Raw genomic sequence first — 20650 nt, 5'->3', positions numbered from 1 at the left:
GTGATTCTAATTGAAGCCAAGCCTGGGAAACACTGAACTATTTTATTGACTCTCTTAATAACACAAAAACAATAAGATAGTTAATATTCTCTTTTCAAAATAAATGACTAAAATGTTACACTGAATTAGTGTGTTTTACACAGGGATTTAGATGAGTTTTGACTTCTCAATCTTAGATTGAACTCTAATTTGAATTTTTTTTTAAAGACTTTATTTAGTCATGAGAGACACACACACAGAAAGAGGCAGAGACACAGGCAGAGGGAGAAGCAGGCTCCATGCAGGGAGCCTGATGTGGGACTCCAGGATCACGCCCAGGGCTGAGGGCGGTGCTAAACCGCTAAGCCACCTGGGCTGCCCTCCAATTTGAATTTTAAAGCCAAACATTAGTTATTATTTTTAACCTTTTAGGCAATTTATATACCACATAAACTATGTATTTAGGTTATAACTATAAAACAATTACATTAAAATTTTAGATTATAGAAAAATAGCATTTTATACTTAAAAGTAAAAATTTAAAAAAGACTGAGCTTAAAAGGAAAGTTTCTATTCTTTTTCCAGTTTTTATCTCTTCTTATTGTGTTCTTCGGCATTAACAGAATTAATAGAATTCTGTTTTCATCAGTTACAATGAAATGGTGGCAATTACCACTGTGCTAAGGAATTTCCAAGACTGTGAGAAATCATTTAGCTTTAAGACCTATAAAATGCAAGACAAGAGGCTTATATTTTATTAACTCTACCTTTCTTCCTTCGATATTTAAAAATAACTCTTAATTTCTGGACTATGACTTAACTGGTAGAATTGACAGTATATACTGAAGATAAAATAATTATTCTTTTATATAAGCAAAGCATGAACACTGAAATAAAAATATAGTGGAGTTTTGGGATATGATTTCACCATTTGGAAATATAAAATATATATATCTTATTTTGAAGATTCAGATATGTCCTTTTATTAGAGAATTGCGATTATCTGAAAGATCATGTTCATTGTAAGGATTATCTAAGTACGTGGGAATTTGTGTTTAATACCATGGTGTGTTTTGACCTTAACACACAACATACAATCAGCAATATAGACAAGATCTTTTATTTCAATTTATACTTAAAATCTTTGGAGCCTGTTAACATTCTTGATACTTTTGGATAAGACGCTAACATTTTCTGATGCCATGACTGGGAATAAATCCTGTATGAAGCATTCCAGGTAAGTAGAAAAAAGTGAGCTGACTTTAGATATTATACTGAGACAAGATTCTTCACTGTCAGTAAACTTTTTAGTATTGTAATAAAACAATTAATTATAACTGTTATTTTTAGAAATGCATTTATCTACAAAATTCAAAATGATGCAACTTTCTGGGCATTTTTAAATTTTCCACTTTTTTGCCATATCTATGTGACTATGTCTCATTTTACATACAAATAGAAGACGGGCAGTATCTCTCACTTCAACAATTAGATCTTTTACATACTCAAAAAATTAGTTTAAATTTCTCTAATAAATAGTCCTAGTGTGTTATATATAAATGTTAATGAGGAAAACTCCACTTTGCTAAGATCTTTCATATAGGCAATTACTAGACATATGCATGTGTTTTACATATACATGCAATTACATATAGGCACGAACACAGAAACACACAGCCTCCCCTCTACCATGTTATTTTAGACATAAAATGATGGAGTAGAACAATAATGCTTCAGCTTCAGTTCTACTGTGTTCATTACCAACTTTGAGAATCCACTTTGTATGTACTTCCCAAAATATTTATAGATGTATTTTTCTGTAAAATTGAGGACTTCTGGATTGTCCTGAGACAAAAAGAAACTCTTGTTAATCCTTTCCTATGATGTATTCCCTAGTGTCCATAAATCACTACCTAGGGGCAAAAAACCCTAAGTAAGGCATAATGTGTTTCTGAAGAAGAGGCAAAGATCATGTAAGAGCCTTGGTAGTGGGTGGAATGACCATACAGACATGTGCGAGCTTGTTTGAAACTGAGATCCCAGTCACACTTCCAGCATTTCAATGACATAGAATACTCAGACAAAAAGTGAAAAACTCAATTGTAAGAAAAAAATTTTGGATAGTGTTTCACAAACTGAGTTTCATGGATTAATACTGCTCAATGTATTGCTCCTTAGATTCCTTGAGGATTTCAGGACCAGATGATTTTTTAAAAAAAAAACTTATCTATTTATTTGAGAGCGAGTGTTTGATCACAAGCAGGAGGAGATAGGGAGAGAAAGAGAGAAAGAAAGAAGAGAGAGAGAGTGAATCAGACACCCTGCTGAGGAGCCCCAACACAGGAATAGATCTAATGATTATGGATCTATTATGATTATGGCCTTAGGATCATGACCTAAGCCAAAACCAAGAGTCAGCCACTCAACCAACTGAGCCATCCAGGAGGCCCCCAGGGCCAGGTAATTTTAGAAACAGTGTAATATAACCCTTGGAATTTTGCAGTGTATTCTCTGAAATTCTACAATAAAAAAAAAAAATCTGTTACTTTGTTTAATCTAGCATCTCTCAGGTATAATTAAACTTAGAACTAATTTTTCCCCCATCAAATAAGAACTGTTGAATGCAGATTATAAAATGCTGTATTTGATCGCTAGATATACAATTGGTAAAACTGTTGTGTGAAGACTAAAGATTGAGAGATTGCATATATAAAGACCTAGAAATTTATGCTGCTTTGACAATGGGATGAAATAGTCCCATAGATCAGAGTAGAACTTTAACTAGAATTTGATTTAAAAGTATACTGCTATTCTTTTTTTTTTAAGATATTTATTTATTTATTTATTTATTTATTTATTTATTTATTTATGAGAGACAACAGTGAGAGAGAGAGAGAGAGAGTGAGAGAGAGAAAGGCAGAGACATAGGCTGAGGGGGAAGCAGGTTCCCTGCAAGGAGCCCAATGTGGGACTTGATCCTGGACCCTGGGATCACGCCCTGGGCCAAAGGCAGATGCTCAACTGCTGAGCCACCCCGGCATCTCAGAATTATACTATTATTCTCTATCCATTATGTGTACTGGTGTAGGAGTGGAGGAGTAGTAATACGAACAAGACACACACATACTAACTTGGAATCTGTTTCAGAATTTTCTAAATAAAGGCTTCATGCGTGCCAAGTAATATATATATGTATATATATAATATACATATGTGTATATGTATATATGTACATATATGTATGTATAACATATATAATACACTTTTATACTTATATAACACATACAAAATATTGTATTTACTTTAGAGATGAGAAACCTATTCTTAGAAAAGTAATTTGTTCAGATACAGAATTGGTGAAATCTTTCCCTCAATCTTTCCCTCAATTGCCTAGTTAAATGGAATTTATATAAACTTTGAGCGTCTTAAAAGTGGGATCCATATTTTTTCAACAGTCTCTTGGCTGTCTGTTACCCACCTGCATCTTTATTTAAATGAAAAGGGGTGGGTTAATTTTTTTTTCAATTAGTCATTTAGTTGAGGCAGCATAACATTGTTAAAAATAAAAATGGGCTTTAGACTGTGAGATTTTGGTTCAAAATTCACTAGCTCTATGACTATCAAATCTGAATTTAAATTTCCTCTGTGAAGCGAACATGAAATAAATCCATTTCACCATATTATTAGAAAGATTAAATGAGCCAATTCAAAGTGCCAGGTACACCCTGGGCACTCAGAATCTGATAATTGCTCTTGATTTTCTTTGCAAATATTCCTATGAAAATGTATTTTCAATATTATAAAGAAGTACCTGAATTAGATCTTTCCAGCTGCTATTTGTGTTAATTTTCCTGATGCTAAGAGTTAGTAAACTAAATGATCAGAGTCCCTGACACTACAAAATGGTGATTCTATGATGTTTGCCTTTTTGTGATCCACAACATGTACTGATTGTGCTCTTTATCCGAAAGAAGAAAGGCATGTCACAGCACAGAGCTCCATAGTCTCCTTTGAAACAGAAGTTCACCGATGACTGACCATCATAACTGACCCACCAGTCCCCCAGTTTGAGATGAGGAGAAATAAGATTAGGCGACAGATATAACTACATTTGATGATAACTCAGTATGGGCAAACTTGAAGGGCAAACAGTAAATTCTTATTTTAACTTCCTATCCTTCTGGAACAAGCAAATCACCTTATAGATACCTTAGGTGGCAGTTCTCTGAAAACATTAAAAGGTAAAACGTGCTGGAATTTTGCTTTTAATGTATGCAGGGTGTGGGGATAGCCAGGAAATATATTAGAAGTCTGTTTCAATTATCCTGTAGTTTGAAATACTGTCCCAAAACCAAAGTTTTGGTACTCCCATATAATAACAGTGACTACATCACTTATTGTTTACTGACATTTTTTATTGAGGTTTGTAGCTCATGATTTTACATGTGATTGTACAGAGCATTTATGAAAAAAAAGTCTGGAAAGATTGTACAAGGGCAAAAAAATCCAATAGATAAATCTGGTAGGTGTATATGATGAGATTAATTCCACCTGTAACTATATGAGAATGGTAAGAGAACAGAGCCTGTGATAGCTATATTCCTGTTCCTAAAAAAAAAAAAGAAATTGTTCCTATCAATGAGAAGTCACTTACTTATTTTTAAAAACAAACTTTTTTTTAAAAGATTTATCTTGAATTAGATTTAATGTTTGGCAAGTGGGAAAACAGTATGGAAAAACTTCCCGGATTATCCTTCTACTTCCAAATGCATTCACAGAAGCCCAGTGAAAGGAAATCAAGCTGACTCTATGGGTATTGATTTTGTAGTTCATAGGCAAAGATTAGTGCTAGAATATACAAAAAAGACTTGTTTATAAATGAACACATTCTGATTGTCTACAGCTGTTTCAAGACATATCATCTTTTATTACTTAGGATGGTAAAGGAAATCTTTATTCTGAAATGAGGCATGGAAACCAACTTTAAATGTTTTTTCCTCATCTTTCTTGATTCATGATGTTATTCAAAACATAAGACATTGTGACAACTTGAAATTCAAGGCATTGAAAATGCTCCAGAAGACTCGGCAGTGGTCAGCATAAGAAGACACTGTGTTCTAGTCACTGTATCCTGAGTTCCCCCACAAAGACCTCTACCTACTGTTAAAGAGTTGATGACATTCATAATTTTTGCCAAACATTTTCGAAGTCAACCAAGCCATTTCATTTTGAAGCCAGGATCATTTTGCCAGTTTTACCTTCAGAAAAATCAGGGAATTTGTAACCTTTAAAAAGTTACTTAAGGTATGGAATTTCAACACATTTCCTTGCCAATGTAGTGTGAAATTCTGCAGTCTTGGGCCATTGAGAAAAACTTAACTCTTTTAAAATTTAAAATCCTCCAATATTGGACTAACTGTAAATCTTTAATAACCTTAGTTCACAGAGTGGAACATTCTCATTTCAAAATTATTCATTCTGAATGGCAATGTTAATCTAAATTAGATCCTTAGAAGTCGGCTTTCCTTTCCTCTTCTTTCAAACTTTAGCATTCTAGAATGAAAGAAGCATTGGGAATACTTTTAGACACATTTGGATTATGGAGTACTTTGATAACAGGTCATACAACTGTCAGCAGAATTTAACGAATTGACTACAATAATTGAAGAGAGAGATGACTTGAGAGTAATATTTTTAGCTGTGTAATTATTTGTTCAGTCTCAATGTAATATTCATAGATATAATAGATTATCCTGTAATATGAATCTTGCTTGGTTATGAATTATCTTGCACAATGTACATAATTCCAATTTAATATTAATTTAATGTTTATTAGAAAGATCCATAATAAAGCTCTAAAAGGTACAAAGCTACTAGTAGCATTAACTGTGTTGGCATACAATAGAGTAAGCAGATTAGAGAGTGAAAGTGACTTGAGGCAAAAATACTTGTATTTCAGAAATATTTATAAAATATTCATGTTTCCTTGAGACAAGGTGTGGCTAGACAAGAAATATCTGGTGTGGAAAGTGTTTAGAGTTCCCTGTGGAATTAGCAGAATAAAATTATAATATGGTATACTTCAATTTTATTTGAACACATCAGTAGCATTTGGTACACTAAGATTTTTATCACGCTGAACGATTTCATTATTTTTTCCTGGAATTTTTTTCTTTGTAATTCTAATTTAGGTCCTGCTACCTCACCAGAAGTCTGCCAATTTGGTTCTGCCCTTCTTCTGTTCATATTGTGATTGAAAAGATCTGGTTATCCAAATGGAAGCTTTTTTTCCTCATATAGTCTTCCTTGACTTCTTCATATAAAGTCAAAGTTCGCCTTTCACATGCCTTCTTAAACATCATAGTTTGCATTTACCTTTGAAATACTCTAATGGGACACAAAGTAAATGAGAAAAATTTGTGTCACGTATTATAGAGAGAAAGAAACATCAAAACATAGTTGAAATGAAGACATCTGAATAATAACTTAAAGGTCCTAAATGTTAGAGACGTGCTGACTTTTCAGTTTTTGAAAGAGGGTATAGCAACAACTTTATTAAGAATGAAAATAGGCAAAACCATAATAACTACCTGTTTCATTGCAAAAGTCACAAAGTTATTTCCTCTGCAGCTGTAAATAAAAGGAATCAAAGTATGGTAAGTATGTGAATAGGTGAAATTTAAAGATTTATTTCACTTTTAAAACAAAGGGGTAAGTAGAAGTAAACAGGATATTTAACAAATAGGAAAAGATTCCTCTTCTGGCCTAGGCAGGAAAGAAGCAGCTACCAACACTTTTTAATTAGAAGTGAAAATTCAGATATTTATCAATATTTTTCAGATGGCTTAAAAATGATGGATTTGGTGATTTCAAAAATGAATTTATGGTTGGGATCCGTCAAATCTATTTTATGATCTCAAAGAATCTCTCCACGTTGAATTAATTCACTTGCACAAAAATGCTTCTATAAGATATTTTGTAATGTTTCTGCTTCACTCTTATGCTTCCATGTTCCTAATTTATTAATGCACAGAAATCTAACATAAGAAATATTTAAAGTATTTTTAGAAATGCATAGCAAGTATTTATGCGGTAAGTTATAATCATGAACTAATTAAATCTTAATACCTTGGTACTACAATATACTAGGAAGATTGTACAATCGTTATTTATCTCAGATACTTTTGTTAGAGAAGAAAATTTATTCATGTCAATATTTTTAGAATTGCTCAAAATCGAATTAGGGTTTGGGTTTATTTATCTCTCTCTCTCTCTCTAAATCTGAATTGACATTCACAGTAGTTCTATAGTGTTTTGTTTGTTCCAAAAACATCTCAAGCGGTAGCACTTTGGTACAGTACAAATGAATAACTAAAGATAGATTATTCTTTCACTAATAGGAGATGATTATTGATGAGATTGGAGTTGATCTTGGACAACCCAGAAACTATTTTTCTTTTCCCTGTTGGTCTCTATGATGCAGAAAGTCAATCTAACCTTTTTAATGTCATTTTTTAAAGTAATCAAACCAGTCAATCAATCTGAACATGTGTGGGGAAAAAGCTGAAGATATTGCGTAAAACTAAGTCTACAGGTTCTATGTGAATATTACCAATTCTCTTATATGTTTATCTCCATTACCATGAAAAGTTTCATCATACCAACTAAGTTTAAAACACTAAATTTTAAAGATCTTTTATCAATATGTTGACACTTTTAGGTTAATGGGAATTTTAAAAATACATATCATAAACCACACTTTAATTTAGAGTCTTTGTGAATTTGTTGGACAGGAAGTTAAGGGTATTTCCATCATCATCATTTGATTAATGCAGTTTCCTGATTATTTTTATTTCAAAGTAATTGTTCTCACACAAGAGCTTTTTTGTCATTATGATTATTCTAGCATAGCAATTTATTATTCAACTATGGTATTTTTAACTTTGATAGAGTGGAACCAGAGGGATACTCAAAAAACTTAATGGAAGTTAAACCTATTTCTCCCTCACAAAATGTAGATTTCTCCATAAATATCAATTAGGAACATGGGCTGTGCAACAATCCAATAGTCTGTGAATCAGCTAAACATGAGGTTTGTTAGCTAATGTCCTGATAAAGTACCATAGAAATAGACCTCAAAAATAAAAAAAGAAGTTTAAGAGTAAAATATTATAAAAATATTATTTTACTAGGAAATAATAATTGAGTCTGTCTCATTGGCATAACTTTAACTCGCAGCTATCAGTTATGTGCTATGTTTGTACAGTACGTCTGTTTGATGAAAATTTACCTCTAGAAAATCAGATAAACACATCAGAAATATGCAGATAAGTAGGTCATGAATGGCACAGGGTACTGAAACATAGTCAACCAAAGGTGGTAAAAAAAACAAGAAAAAATTTAAAATTATTAATTTTTCAATAGCTACAGAAGGAAATACATGGGGAAAGAATCAAGCTCAGGAATTCAACCCTTGCTAGTGTAGAACGGACTAAATCAATACATGTTAGATATACACAAATTTCTATTGAAATGTATACATAATTAACTCCTTTATCTACAGTTTTGTTTGTATTATAGTGGCATAAAACTTGGGGGAACAATCTCTTTCTGTAAAAGTCTTTGGGATCTTAAGTCTTTCTAAAAGCACAATTCTGATGTACTCAAATTTTAAAATCTCATCCTTTCATCTTGATTCAAGAGCTTGGTAGTAACTGACAGTACTAAATCGCCTTCTGCATCAGTTTGTGTTCAATTGATTTTCCTCAGCTTGGTCTATGTAAAGCTGGGGAGGCTACCTGTTTCAAATTTCCACGTAATGAAACGTAAGAGATAACGGGCAGGGAGGTAGCAATATCAGAAAATCAGAATTGGCAGCATCAGCAAGCTGAGTTGAGGTAGTTTCCCCATTGTTCTGTGAAACTAGCTTCTTACCGACAGAGCTGCTTTCACATAGATTTCTGTTGAATTGGCAAAACAAGCATAAGTGCTCATAATCCACAGATCACATCTGTGTTTCTGAAGTTACCTTAAACTTGTCTAAAAAGGGTTCTTTCATTGCCAGATGTACTCTATGCAACAGATAGGCTAACCACCTGTCAGGTGCTAATATTGCCATAGTGTGGTATGTGAGAACCTAATTACCAGTAAAGCTTGCGGGTCTCCTGCAACTTAAAAAAAAAAAATCCAGATACTTAAAAAATACTTATGTTAAGTGACCAAAAAGGAATGATGCATAAGATATTCTGAGGTGATATTAAGGTTTTGATGTACTCTGGCCCAGCATAGAAAATCTTTTTTTGTCTTATATTTTTAAACTATATATAGGTTACTGGCTATTCTGTAAACTACTCCTTCTCATCTTAATTTAGGAAATTAATTTATAGATGGGTGGTGTTTAGATTTTGGGAGAAAAAAGAAAAAAACAAATCATCGGACTATCACATAGTATAAGAGAAATTATAATTTGGCAAATTCATTCTGACTTTGCTCTAGAAGGGATTCCATCCTTAGACAGACACTCTTGGTAAAGCTTCTTCAGTAATTGGAGATCTGCAAAGTTACTTTGAAAGGGCTTTTTTTCTGTATAGAGGACAAGAAAAATTAGCATAAATAACTTCTATTATCTTTATAAAATGGATATTCTTTTTTGCCACTATTCTGGCAGTTTTTAGCCAATTGAGTGACTTTAAATTTCTACCATCAAGATGGAACTTACAAGGAAGGAAAATACGTGACCCACCCACTCATCCAATTCAATACTTAAATCTCTGATTGAAGCTGGTTTTTATAGCAGGCATAGTGACTGCAGCTGTTTTATAAAATAAGCACACAGTAACATATATTAACCTGCTTAACAGTGAGTAATATATCTTTTTTTTCCCAACATAAACGTGTCCATCCTATTTTCCTGGTTTACTCTCTCTGCAAAAACGGTATAATTTTGTGCTTAGGTTATCCATCTAGGCAGATTTGATTTCTTTCGCATAGCTCCTTTGGGCCATAGAGGATTGGCAAAGTATATATAAGGAAAACAGAAGAAAGACGAGAAAAATGAAAAGAATAATTAATCATATAGTACATACATCAAAACAATATCTTCTAAATCTCAATCAGTTGTTTATTGGTTGGCAAACAAGTTTCACTTTTACAACAAATATTAGTAATGAGGTCATCCAACTTTGAGACCATACAAAATGGATCATAAATTTAAAAAAAAATTATATGTGCTGCTAATTTACCTCTTGTATTCCTACATTACTTAAAATCCTGTCAAATAAATAAATTTTCCTGTTAATAAACAGAAGAGTCTTTTAAAAAAAAAATCACTTCAAAATAACTTGACCTTTCATTTCTTACTACAAGGGAGTGAATTTCCTTTAAAAATTGGTAGTGCAGGTGCCCACTTGGGGATCAGACTGAGCATTCAGCACTTTAACGCCTATGGGATATCGTTTTTTTTTTTTTTTTTTTCCACATGCAGAAGCCCCACTAGTTCTATTGACACCTCTTGACTTCTAGAATCATAGCTACTGTCTTGGTGATAAACTGCTTGCCAAATATGCTTTGCATTACAACAGATGTGCGCTGTAAACATAAAAGTTTGTCCTGCTCTAATTTGCAAAAATGCTTCTGGAAATACTCTGACTGAATAAAGATATATAGTGAGGGAAGGAAGTCTAATTTTATTTATTTTATTTTTTTTGTAAAAAATAATTTGTTTGTATTACTAGAAAATGATTCTTATAAAGTGATAGTTTCATTTATTTATTTATTTATTTTTTTGCCAGGTGACGTTTTAAAGGAAAAAAGCAATAAGAAAAAGCAGAAAGAAAGAAAGAAAGAAAGAAAAAAAGAGAAAGAAAAAAGAGATAAAAGGAAAGAAAATGAAGGAAGGAAGAAAAGAAAGAAGAAAGGAAGGAAACTTTGCTCTCTTACTGGTAGACAAACTTGCAAGACCAGCACGAAAGAAAAAGAAAATATCTCTTTTTTTCCACTACATTAACAGGACTCAAATTCTGGAGGAACAGAAAGCTGACTATATGTGCAATGCTAGTATCTGTACATTACATAGAAATTGTTCAATTTTTTTCTGCCATTAGTTTTATCATCAGTTAATACAGCAAATCGTAAAATATGCATTTAGCATATAATTCTAGAATTCCCCTCCATTTCAGTATTAATTTTGTTGTTTTATTTTGTATTCCACAGCTATCCCGGCTGTGGTGAATTCAGGTTGTGAGTGACGAAAAACCACTATGTGATACAGTTTTGCTTTGTTTTTATGTTTGTTTGTGCAGCACTCCAATCTAGATGCAGCATTGTTACTAATTTCAAACAACCATTCTGGCCTTTTAAAAATCAGGTCCTTGTAACGATAGTAACAGAGCATCAGAGATGTTAGAACAAACACAACAGAATTCAACAAGGCCACAATGAGCGCCATTTTCTTCATATCTCGTTCATTAACATAATGAAGTCTCCATCTGAGGGGGAAAGACAGGAAAGGAGAGGGCACAGGGGAATTTCAGCAGTTATCTTTCTCCCCTGGGCTGACCTAAAAATCCCAGTTTAAAAAAAAAAAAAAAAAAGTCTCAGAGTTTGTCTTTCGAGAACAGCATAAAGATTTAGGAGTACACACATTATTACCACTGCTTATAGCAACTCAGAACAGTCAACCAGGTGTTAGCAGTTTTGTTGGTTTAAATTTCTGTGTCATCTTCTATAGACTAGTGACCAAATGAGCTGGTCCTTTTGCACTGCCCTCTGGAGGGGTCCCATCTTTGTTTGGAGGAACTATAAATCCATCACTGCTACCGCGACCCAGCTGGTAGTAGGTGTGCAGCTGATGGACGTGGTTTCTGGAGCCTAGGTTTGGCATGCTTTTGTAGTAAACATCTTCGGCATCACCACATTTGGCCGGTGGGGGTTCGGTCTGGGTGCTGGTGGTAACGCTCTCTGCGGCAGGCACACCAGCCAGTGCCGGCATGCTGGTGTACAGAGAGTCCCTGTGGGGTGACTGGAGATCTTCTGTGTGCTCGTTGGTTAGCAAAGGGAAAAAGCTCTCACTGTGGTCTTGGGGGAGCCGCCTTCTGGTGTAATGGTGTGGCTGGTGGTTCTCTGCAGAGTAAACTCTTGGGGGAAGCAAAGGAGCATCAGATTCCTCATGAATGAGTTCCAGGCCCAAACTCTCCTCATGGTTAAAGGAGGTGGCATCATCCAGGACAATGGCATCGTCTTCACTCCCACTGCCGAGGTTATTCACCAGCTTGTTCATCAGATTCCTGTTCTGTTCACTGGAGCGCTCGTGGTTGTTCAGGTAAGACGGGATATAGTTGGAAGTGAGTTCCTTCAGAATCTTTTTCTCTAGGGCGGTCTCGTTGTGGTTATAGCCACGGTCTATGATTTGCACACAGTTGCTCAGGTATTCACCACTGGCAATGCTGTAACTATTGCCATGGTTACCATTCAGTGGTAGAGTATCCATGACACTTGTATCCCTGGCATTGTTCAGAAGCCCCTCTGAAAAAGATTACAAAACACTATGACATTTACATCCAATTGGCCAGAGAACACACACACACACACACACACACACACAAAAGCAAAAACATTCGACTATGAAGTATGTATAAATTGCTAGCATGTTCAATTAAGTATAAAATGTTTGCAAATAAACAGAAAATACTATTAAATCTATATGTACATATCTATATATACACTTGGACAATTGATAGAAACCCTATAAGTGGAAAAGTATCTAAAAGAAATCTTGAAAATAATAATTTAAAAAAATCTATAAATTTGCAATTTCCACACACACAAACATTGCCTGATTTTATCTGAAGCATATTTGGTTATAACTTAGAAAAAAAATAACACAAAATTTTGGTGTTATCATTCATATACACATCAAAGTCAATTCAGTAATTCATTACCTTTAATTTTACATGTCTTAGCTTTAGACTAGGTGTAATATTAACATAATTCATGTGTGGTGCTTTGAATATGCTGGTCAAAAGTACAAGAAATCAAGCAGTTTCTAACAATTTGATATATAACTTTGTAAGATTCAAATTAATTCCTACAAACAAAACCACAAAAGGATTATGTTAAATTTGTCAGAGTGATGTAGTCATGACATAATGCTTAGTCAAGTAAATGGCACATCAAAATAATTTGTACATAGGAACTTTCAAAACAAATATATTTGGATTTACTTTCTAAATTTTTTTTCTACATATAAACCCATTAGTAATTGTTTAGGGTCAGGAGGGAATACTACAAAAGAATGTGTAAAGACACAGGGATCTGATTCCTAAAAACATAGTGTCCGTATTAAAGATTCCATGCCATAATGAGTGATGACTTTGTGTGCATATTAAACTTTGAGTTTAAAGGAGATTAAACATTTTATTCTGGGAAGAAATAGCTGCAGTGAAATAAAATTTAACCACATGCTTCTTCAAGGTATTTGCATTCTCTTGAATAAACAGAAATCCAAGAATCTATAGTTCCAAAATCAGTTCAAATGCAACCACAAAAGAAAATAGGACACAACATTTAACCAATACTCATAAATAAGAAAGGATATTTCTTTACAGAACAATTAATTGAAGAATTCTATAAACTTCTCAATACACTTCTAACTTGTGAAAATATAGCATTCATTCTATATCTGTGATGCAGTTATGCTTATCAAATTGAATTAGTTTGTTGCTGGATTAAATAAAGTGTCCCCAATATATCAATTTTATATGGACTTCTGATGCATACGCTGTACTCAAGTAATAGCTTTTCAAAAACAGCAATGCATAAAATATTCATTAAAAAGCAGCCATCACAGACATAGGGTGAAGCGATTTATTTTCATGTTATAAGATATCTTGTAGACAAATCCACAATGTTAAGAAAAAATAAAAGTAAATGCTCTTTAAAGGGCCATATGTGATGGGTGATTGCTGCTGTGGAGGCCGCTATGGTATGCTGGATGGTTATGGTTGAGTGACTGATGCATTGAAACGTGTGTATTATTTCTGTTGTCAATGCATTAGGTACAGGTTGGAAACAGCCATAGTAAAATAAAGTGGACATGTTGCATGTGACATACATTTGTATGATGGAATGTACTAATAAAAATTAAAAGCTTATGCATTACTTAGCAAAAATAAATGCTTAATTTAAAAACAATTTAACTCACACAAACATTACATGAGACTTAACAACTATGTTGATCATGTGACACAATAAAAGAATCAGACAACAAAAGCGTCTAATCTCTATTAACATAAATTTATATAAGTCGATTCAAAGGCTCTTTAGTTTTTAAATTGTGAGATGAACTGTTTTTAATAACTACATCATCTATATGTGATGCAATAAAAGTGAACTAAAAAAAATTACATTTGATATGCAATGTTTAGCTTTACTCCCATACTTGTCTCTCTGTAGGGCTCTAAACGACAGCATGAAGAAAAGGAAAGAAAAAACAACAAGTAAGCTTACAGCGACAGTAGAAGAAACATGAGTAAAAAGCAAATTGATGATATGCAGAAAAAAGAGTCAAAGGAAATAATTTCCACTGCCCCCAAAATTCATGAGTCCGTGTTACATGGTTTATCATAATTAAAAATACTGAAATGTTAGTTAGAAAATAAGAAACCCCCCTTAACACATGCTAATAAAATGAGTCTTTAATAAGCGTTTGTACAGTTTATACATGTCAAACAAAAAACACATTTGTCTTAAAGTTAAGATTATCACACCAACCAAGGAGAGTAAATATTCAAGGGCAAGCCATGGCGATTCCCACAACTAAATTTCAATATTGCATATATTTATGTGTATGTATGTCTGAACATACCTGCTTCTAAGGAATGTTATTTAACTTTACATTTTTTCAGTAAAATTAAAAATAAAAGCTTTAGCTTGTATATAGAGGAAAAAACCCACAGTTTCATGTTTCCATAATTGTGTGTTTTTTCCTTTATGTATCTTTTCTCTTCATGTAAAAAAGGTTATCTTTCCCCCACTGTACCTATACAAATGCTTCTTATCATTTGTGAATAATACTGATCAGAATTGTCATTTCTGGAACTCTTATTCAAAAGTTGAGTAACTATGGAGAAAGAAAAAGGTTAAATCCAACCATTATTCGGTATCAAGACAACGTGAAGGGAAGAAAAATACCATCATCAATATCGGATTTTCTTCAGGACTGTTGCACAACCATTTGCAATCAAACACTTTTAGAGTCGATCCTTTAAAAAACAATACTAGCAAAATTATTTAAAAAAAAAACACTTATATTTTAATCAGGTCATCAAGGACGGCTCTTGCTGATTTTGTTTACAGGACGGTTAAATCATCACAAAAATAAAAACCAGGAAGCTCACTGGGCTGGCTCATTTCAGGAGATTCCAACTGGTTATAAGTCAACCGTTGCTTTAGAGATATGGTTTTTGTCCTTAAAAGTTGATTTGCTTCTAAGAAAAGACCGACAGTATTTCAAGATGGAGGGAAAGTTCTTTTAAAGTTTCCAAATAACTTTAGAAAAAATAATTTGAATTGAAGAGCCAAACCAGTATACTAACAGAAGGAAATCGTTGGTAAGCTCAGGATGGCTCCTTCCTTAAATGACAGGATTTTAGAACTGGAAAGCTCATGAGAGATGACTGAAGTTCAACCCCTGCTTTTCTGAGATGAAGCAACTACAGCCGAGACTGGCTGAGCCTTACCTAACCCCATCCTGCTAACAGTGGCAGAACTGAGATCAGAAAGAAAATCTCATAGATTTCCTCTGTGCACTACCGTCTATGCCCTCTTCACATCAGCCTTAGGCTTTGAAGCCATAACAGAATACTTATTTATATATTTTATAATATAATCTTGTATTTTTACTGACTCTAATGTATTCTTCATTATATCCTGTCCTAGGATATGTCTTTCTTTAAGTTTGAGGAGAGGATTAAATTACTTTAAAATGTAAATTATTTTGTAAAATCATGACTTCCTCTCTATTTTATGGCTTGTTGACAGGTTAATCTATAGCGAGATTTATCTTACAAAAATTGAATTCTCCAGTACTGACAAGAAGATAATGGTCCAGCCATACTATGCATGAAGTTTTAAATATTTCGACAGATAGAATCTGAATCCAATATAATAAAAGTATGTTACTCATCTTTATTCCTAACTCTATATGCTTCAGTAACTCTATAAACACATCTTTACATATTTAAATAAAGACATTGCAAACAAATACGGATATTTTAAATCTGAATACTTAAAATCTGAATGCTTCTTTGGTTGGATGGCATTGGTGCAACTGAATTAGAGAACCCACAGAACAGAACCAAGTGGTAATTCAACATAAACCACTCCAGTACATACCGAGCCACCTATATTTCATGTAAGATTTCCCCTTGCCAGTAAGAATATTAAGTGCATTCATCTGAAAGCATAAGATTAGTAGCAGTATGACAATCACTAAGATTTATTTTTGGTCAGTGGTAAAATAATTATTTTAAGCACTACCATAAACCATAGTTTAACATCTTAAAAAATATTAAAACATAAAACAGTTAAGCAATTTCACTTCTGACTCTGAAAAACATTAATAAAATTATTTACTTTTGTTTTTAAGAAAACTTAGTAGACTTTATTTAATTCACTGAAAAAAAACCCAATTAATCCATTCAGAAGAATCCTTTGTGTATTTATTGATAATCTTAAGAGCAATATCTGGGAATACATTTCACAGGAATAAAACCTTATACCTATATGGTATTATTTTAAATTTTGCATTGACAGAATTTCACTTTGATAGTGTTCCGTTTTAGAAAAATCCACTAATTTAGGATACTGGTAAAAAGAAAATAAGACAAGAAGGCAGATATTGAATTAGGGCAAACATAGAGATTAATAATTGTTAGTTTTTCATTACATAAGATATTAGAAGTTATAACTGAATAATTAAGAAAGCTGAACAAGAGGTTATCTAACTTTTTACTTGTTTTATAACAACATTAAATAAAACAATTTTTACTATTTTTCTAACAATTCTTCCTGTAAAGTGAACAACGTAGAACAGTTTAATTTGCGGATATGGTGTAAATCTTCACTAAACATTACTGAAAACTTGCTAATATGTCAGCACATTGTAAAATATTTATAATGACACAATTATCTGTCAATTAGCTTAATAAAAAAACAAAACAAACAAAAACCCAAGCCTTCATAAGGTCTGCTAAATTGCTCTGTCAAGCCACATTTGTTGTGTTGTGAAATGCATGTACACTTCATGGAGTGCCACAAGGAAATAGGGATTTTGACAAAGGAGAGACAATTTAGAAGGGGAACTGTGAAGAAAGACCCAGAAACTATCTCACATTGATGGCACTGAGATTGTTTTACTGGGGAAATGGAGGACTGAACGAAGCCAGATGAGCTGCTTCAAAAGGATTTAAAAGGACTGACACAGAGAGCAGAAGAATACTTTGCTCTTCTGGGCTCTAGAGGGCAAATCAAAGCGTCCTGGCCAGAGGCAAATTTCAGCTCAGTGGAAGGAAAAAAATATATATATGTAGCAAATGGAGCATTTCAACAATTGAATGTACGAAATCCTGAGGTGAGAAGGGTCCCATTAGAGGAGACAGGCACAGGCTGACAGAATGGCAGCAATGTGGGGAAGAGGATTCATGAGCTCCATCTTTTCTTTTGATTCTAAAAGTCTGTGATTCTTAGGCATGCAGGCCTTATGAAACTTGATAAATCAAAAGTTCGCTTAATTACTTCATCCTACTGAGAAACAGTTTGACCATGTTCCTGAAGTCACTTCTCTATTACTGACTTCAGTATTTTTGAAATAATTTGAAATCATCCTTTGGATCTGGCAAGGTGTCACCTAGGAAACTCAGAAGGTTTTAGACACCCAATGGCAGGGCTGCAACAAGCGTACTTTTATGGAATGGCCATTCACACCAAGTTTTACGCACTCGCGACACTGATATTTTACCTCTGACTGAGAAGGAAAAGAAAACGCAAAGATTCCCACAGAGAATAATAGAAATTTTATTCAAAATTGCCTGGGAAAGTTAAATACTGCTAATCTATCACATCCAACTTCAAAGAACCACTTAAGCCTCTTTGTTACAGTGAATTTTCTTTCAAATATAATATTACACAAGTGGATCCCCAACTAGGACTTTTCTTTTAGGAAACATTTAAATAGATTTTTCCTGTGGTCTCTTCCAAATGATATGAATATTTTTAATTTCTTGTGCTCCAATATATATTTTTTATTCTTAGAAAAGGTAAAGCCATGTCTAAACACCTACAATATAAGTGGTTTTAAAGAGATCTACACTTACTTGTTTGAGATGCAATTAAATTTTTATATCATTGAAAGCTGGAGGATATTCAGAAGAACCATATCCCAAAGCCTTGTTTTTCACACACAGCCACAGTAGAAAAAAAAAATCATGACCCTTCTGAGCCAGCTCACATTGGCAATGGCAAGCTAGTGTCAAACCTGACTTGCTATGTGCAGTTCAATGGCAGATTGAATGGTTCTTTTCTCCACAGCTTAGTTCAATGTGATTTTCCATGGAGTTGACCTAACTGCTTTCCCCAGTACTGATGCCTTGTGCCTAGAGTGTGCTTCATGCCGTGATAAAGATTCTGTTCTTGACCTTTTAACATTAAGACTATTGAATCAAGTCTTCCTTTATCTTACTTACCTTAGGCAAAAATCTCATTTCTCAAAATAAATACATAAATATTTAATATATAAATCAATCAACAACAAGAAAAGCACTGACACATCACAATACATTTTATAACATTACAGAGAAACAAACACAGATTGATGAATCAAGCATTTGTTTATCAGAAGGAAGGAATCCATTTGTTACTAAGGAAAACCTAAGGAAAATGGAAAATAAAAGCATCAAGAGGGGTGGAAAGCGAAAGGAGTCTGTGTGTCTGCTTCCAAAAGAAAGAAAAGGGGGTAGAAGGAAAGAAAAATAGAATGTGGCCATAAAAGCTACATAAAATGGGACTCTCACTTGAAAAAATTAAGATAAACTCCAGCACACCTTGTGCGTTGTACATGCTGACAGAAGGGTTGTTACAGACCGCCGGTTCCCCAAGCAATGTATTATAGGGATTGTTAGTACCATGCGGACGAAGCAGAGCATTGCTTATAAGATGATTAGCCATGGCTCCTGGAGCAGCCCCATAGAAAGACAGAGAAAAAAAAAAAAAAAAAGGTCAATCAGGCAAATGTGTTTGAAAAAAAGAAAGGAAACATTTAGAATGACAACAGTTGATATAGTCCTGATTACAGGCAGGCAGCTAATTAGACTCAAAAATATATGCCACTAAAGCACACATGTTTCCAATAATGCACATATCCGAGAGTCAATGGGAAAGAAAATGGTTTACAATGTTGATTAAGCCACATTTAGGGTGTTCTCTTTCCCAAAGTATAAGCAAGAATATACTCCCATGCTTGCTAAAAATAATTTTTAAAAATTAAAAAAAAGCAAAATATAGTTTTCCATACAAACAAAACAAAACAAAACAAAAGCTGAAAAAAAAATTAAAACACAGAAAGAAAAGCCAAAATAAACAAAACATTCCCTCATTCACAGAAACCACTGGGTTGTTTTCAATGAAAATTAAAAAAAAGAATAAAAGGCAACATTTATGATAAAACACTCATTTGGAGAGCAGTTGTTGACACAACAGAAGAATTTGACATTTCTTAAAAATTCTCTGAAAAGGAATTCCTTAAGTCGAAATAAAATAAAATATAATCACTCTTATTAGTACACCATAGTAAGCATACTAATTAGGTGAATTTACAAATCTGATAGAATAATCATATGGATTCACTTCGTAATATCCAGCACATATATAATTCCATTTTCCATTTTCCAACTGGTTGTTTGAACTTTGGCACAGTAAAGTCACAAAGTTAAATTATTTCATCTCTTTGTGAATAGATGTACTTAGTTCCTAACATATTATTAGTATGAGTTGCAACCTCCCACCTTCCAAAACTGTTTAACCAAAAAAAGCAAAAGATCAGAGGAACAGTTTTATTAAATATAACTAAGCCATGTATAAAAAATGTTTATGTTACATGACAAAGAAAATGTGACTGATGAAAGGAAAATGCAAATTGTATTGAGATAGGTTGAACACAGGTGACTTCGATATATATATTAGAGAATGAAAATACAATCTATAGACCAAGAGAAAATATTTGCAAACAAATTCACAAATACTTGCGATTCAACAAAAGACTAGTATCTGGAACATAGAAAGAGCTCTCAAAAGTCAACAGTTAAACAACAATGACAAGAACAGAAACCTCAAAACAGAAAACAAACAAAAAACACCCCCTCCAATCCAATAAAAAATGGGCCAAAGAGATAAATAGACATTTTATAGCAGAGGATATACAGGTGGCAAATAAGCCCATGAAAAGAATTGCTACTAGCTATTAGGGAAATACAGATTAAAACAACAATGTGGTATCACTCCACAGTGAAGATTCCACTGGTGACGATATTAAGTGCTGGGAAAGGTGAAGAGAAACTGGATCATGACTTTGCTGGGGGAATAAAAAATAGTATAGCTACTCTGGAAAATAGTTGGACAG

The 20650-nt window shown here is 33.4% G+C and overlaps 1 protein-coding gene across 24 annotated transcripts in view; it reads right to left on the bottom strand.

Moving 5' to 3' along the window:
- Positions 1 to 20650, bottom strand: part of ADGRL3 (adhesion G protein-coupled receptor L3) — an 856301-nt gene that overhangs the window by 42433 nt on the left and 793218 nt on the right. For 7 of the 24 annotated variants that reach the window (XM_077848148.1, XM_077848146.1, XM_077848150.1 and 4 more), the window contains 3 exons: positions 19077 to 19205; positions 14417 to 14434; positions 10079 to 12501 (listed from right to left, as the gene is read on the bottom strand). The exons of 3 other annotated variants lie outside the window; for them this stretch is intronic. In XM_077848148.1, the coding sequence (XP_077704274.1) occupies positions 11702 to 12501; positions 14417 to 14434; positions 19077 to 19205 (947 nt within the window). In that variant the 3' untranslated portion in view covers positions 10079 to 11701. Of the gene's footprint in view, positions 1 to 10078; positions 12502 to 14382; positions 14435 to 19076; positions 19206 to 20650 lie in introns of those variants that run through there. 14 more of the 24 variants (XM_077848154.1, XM_077848158.1, XM_077848153.1 and 11 more) reach the window with 4 other exon arrangements.

Source organism: Canis aureus, chromosome 14 (assembly GCF_053574225.1).
Source record: "Canis aureus isolate CA01 chromosome 14, VMU_Caureus_v.1.0, whole genome shotgun sequence".
In the NCBI taxonomy this organism is placed as follows: Eukaryota; Metazoa; Chordata; class Mammalia; order Carnivora; family Canidae; genus Canis; species Canis aureus.
The sequence above is the reverse complement of the archived record's forward strand: the minus strand, read 5'-3'. Positions and strand labels throughout refer to the sequence as shown.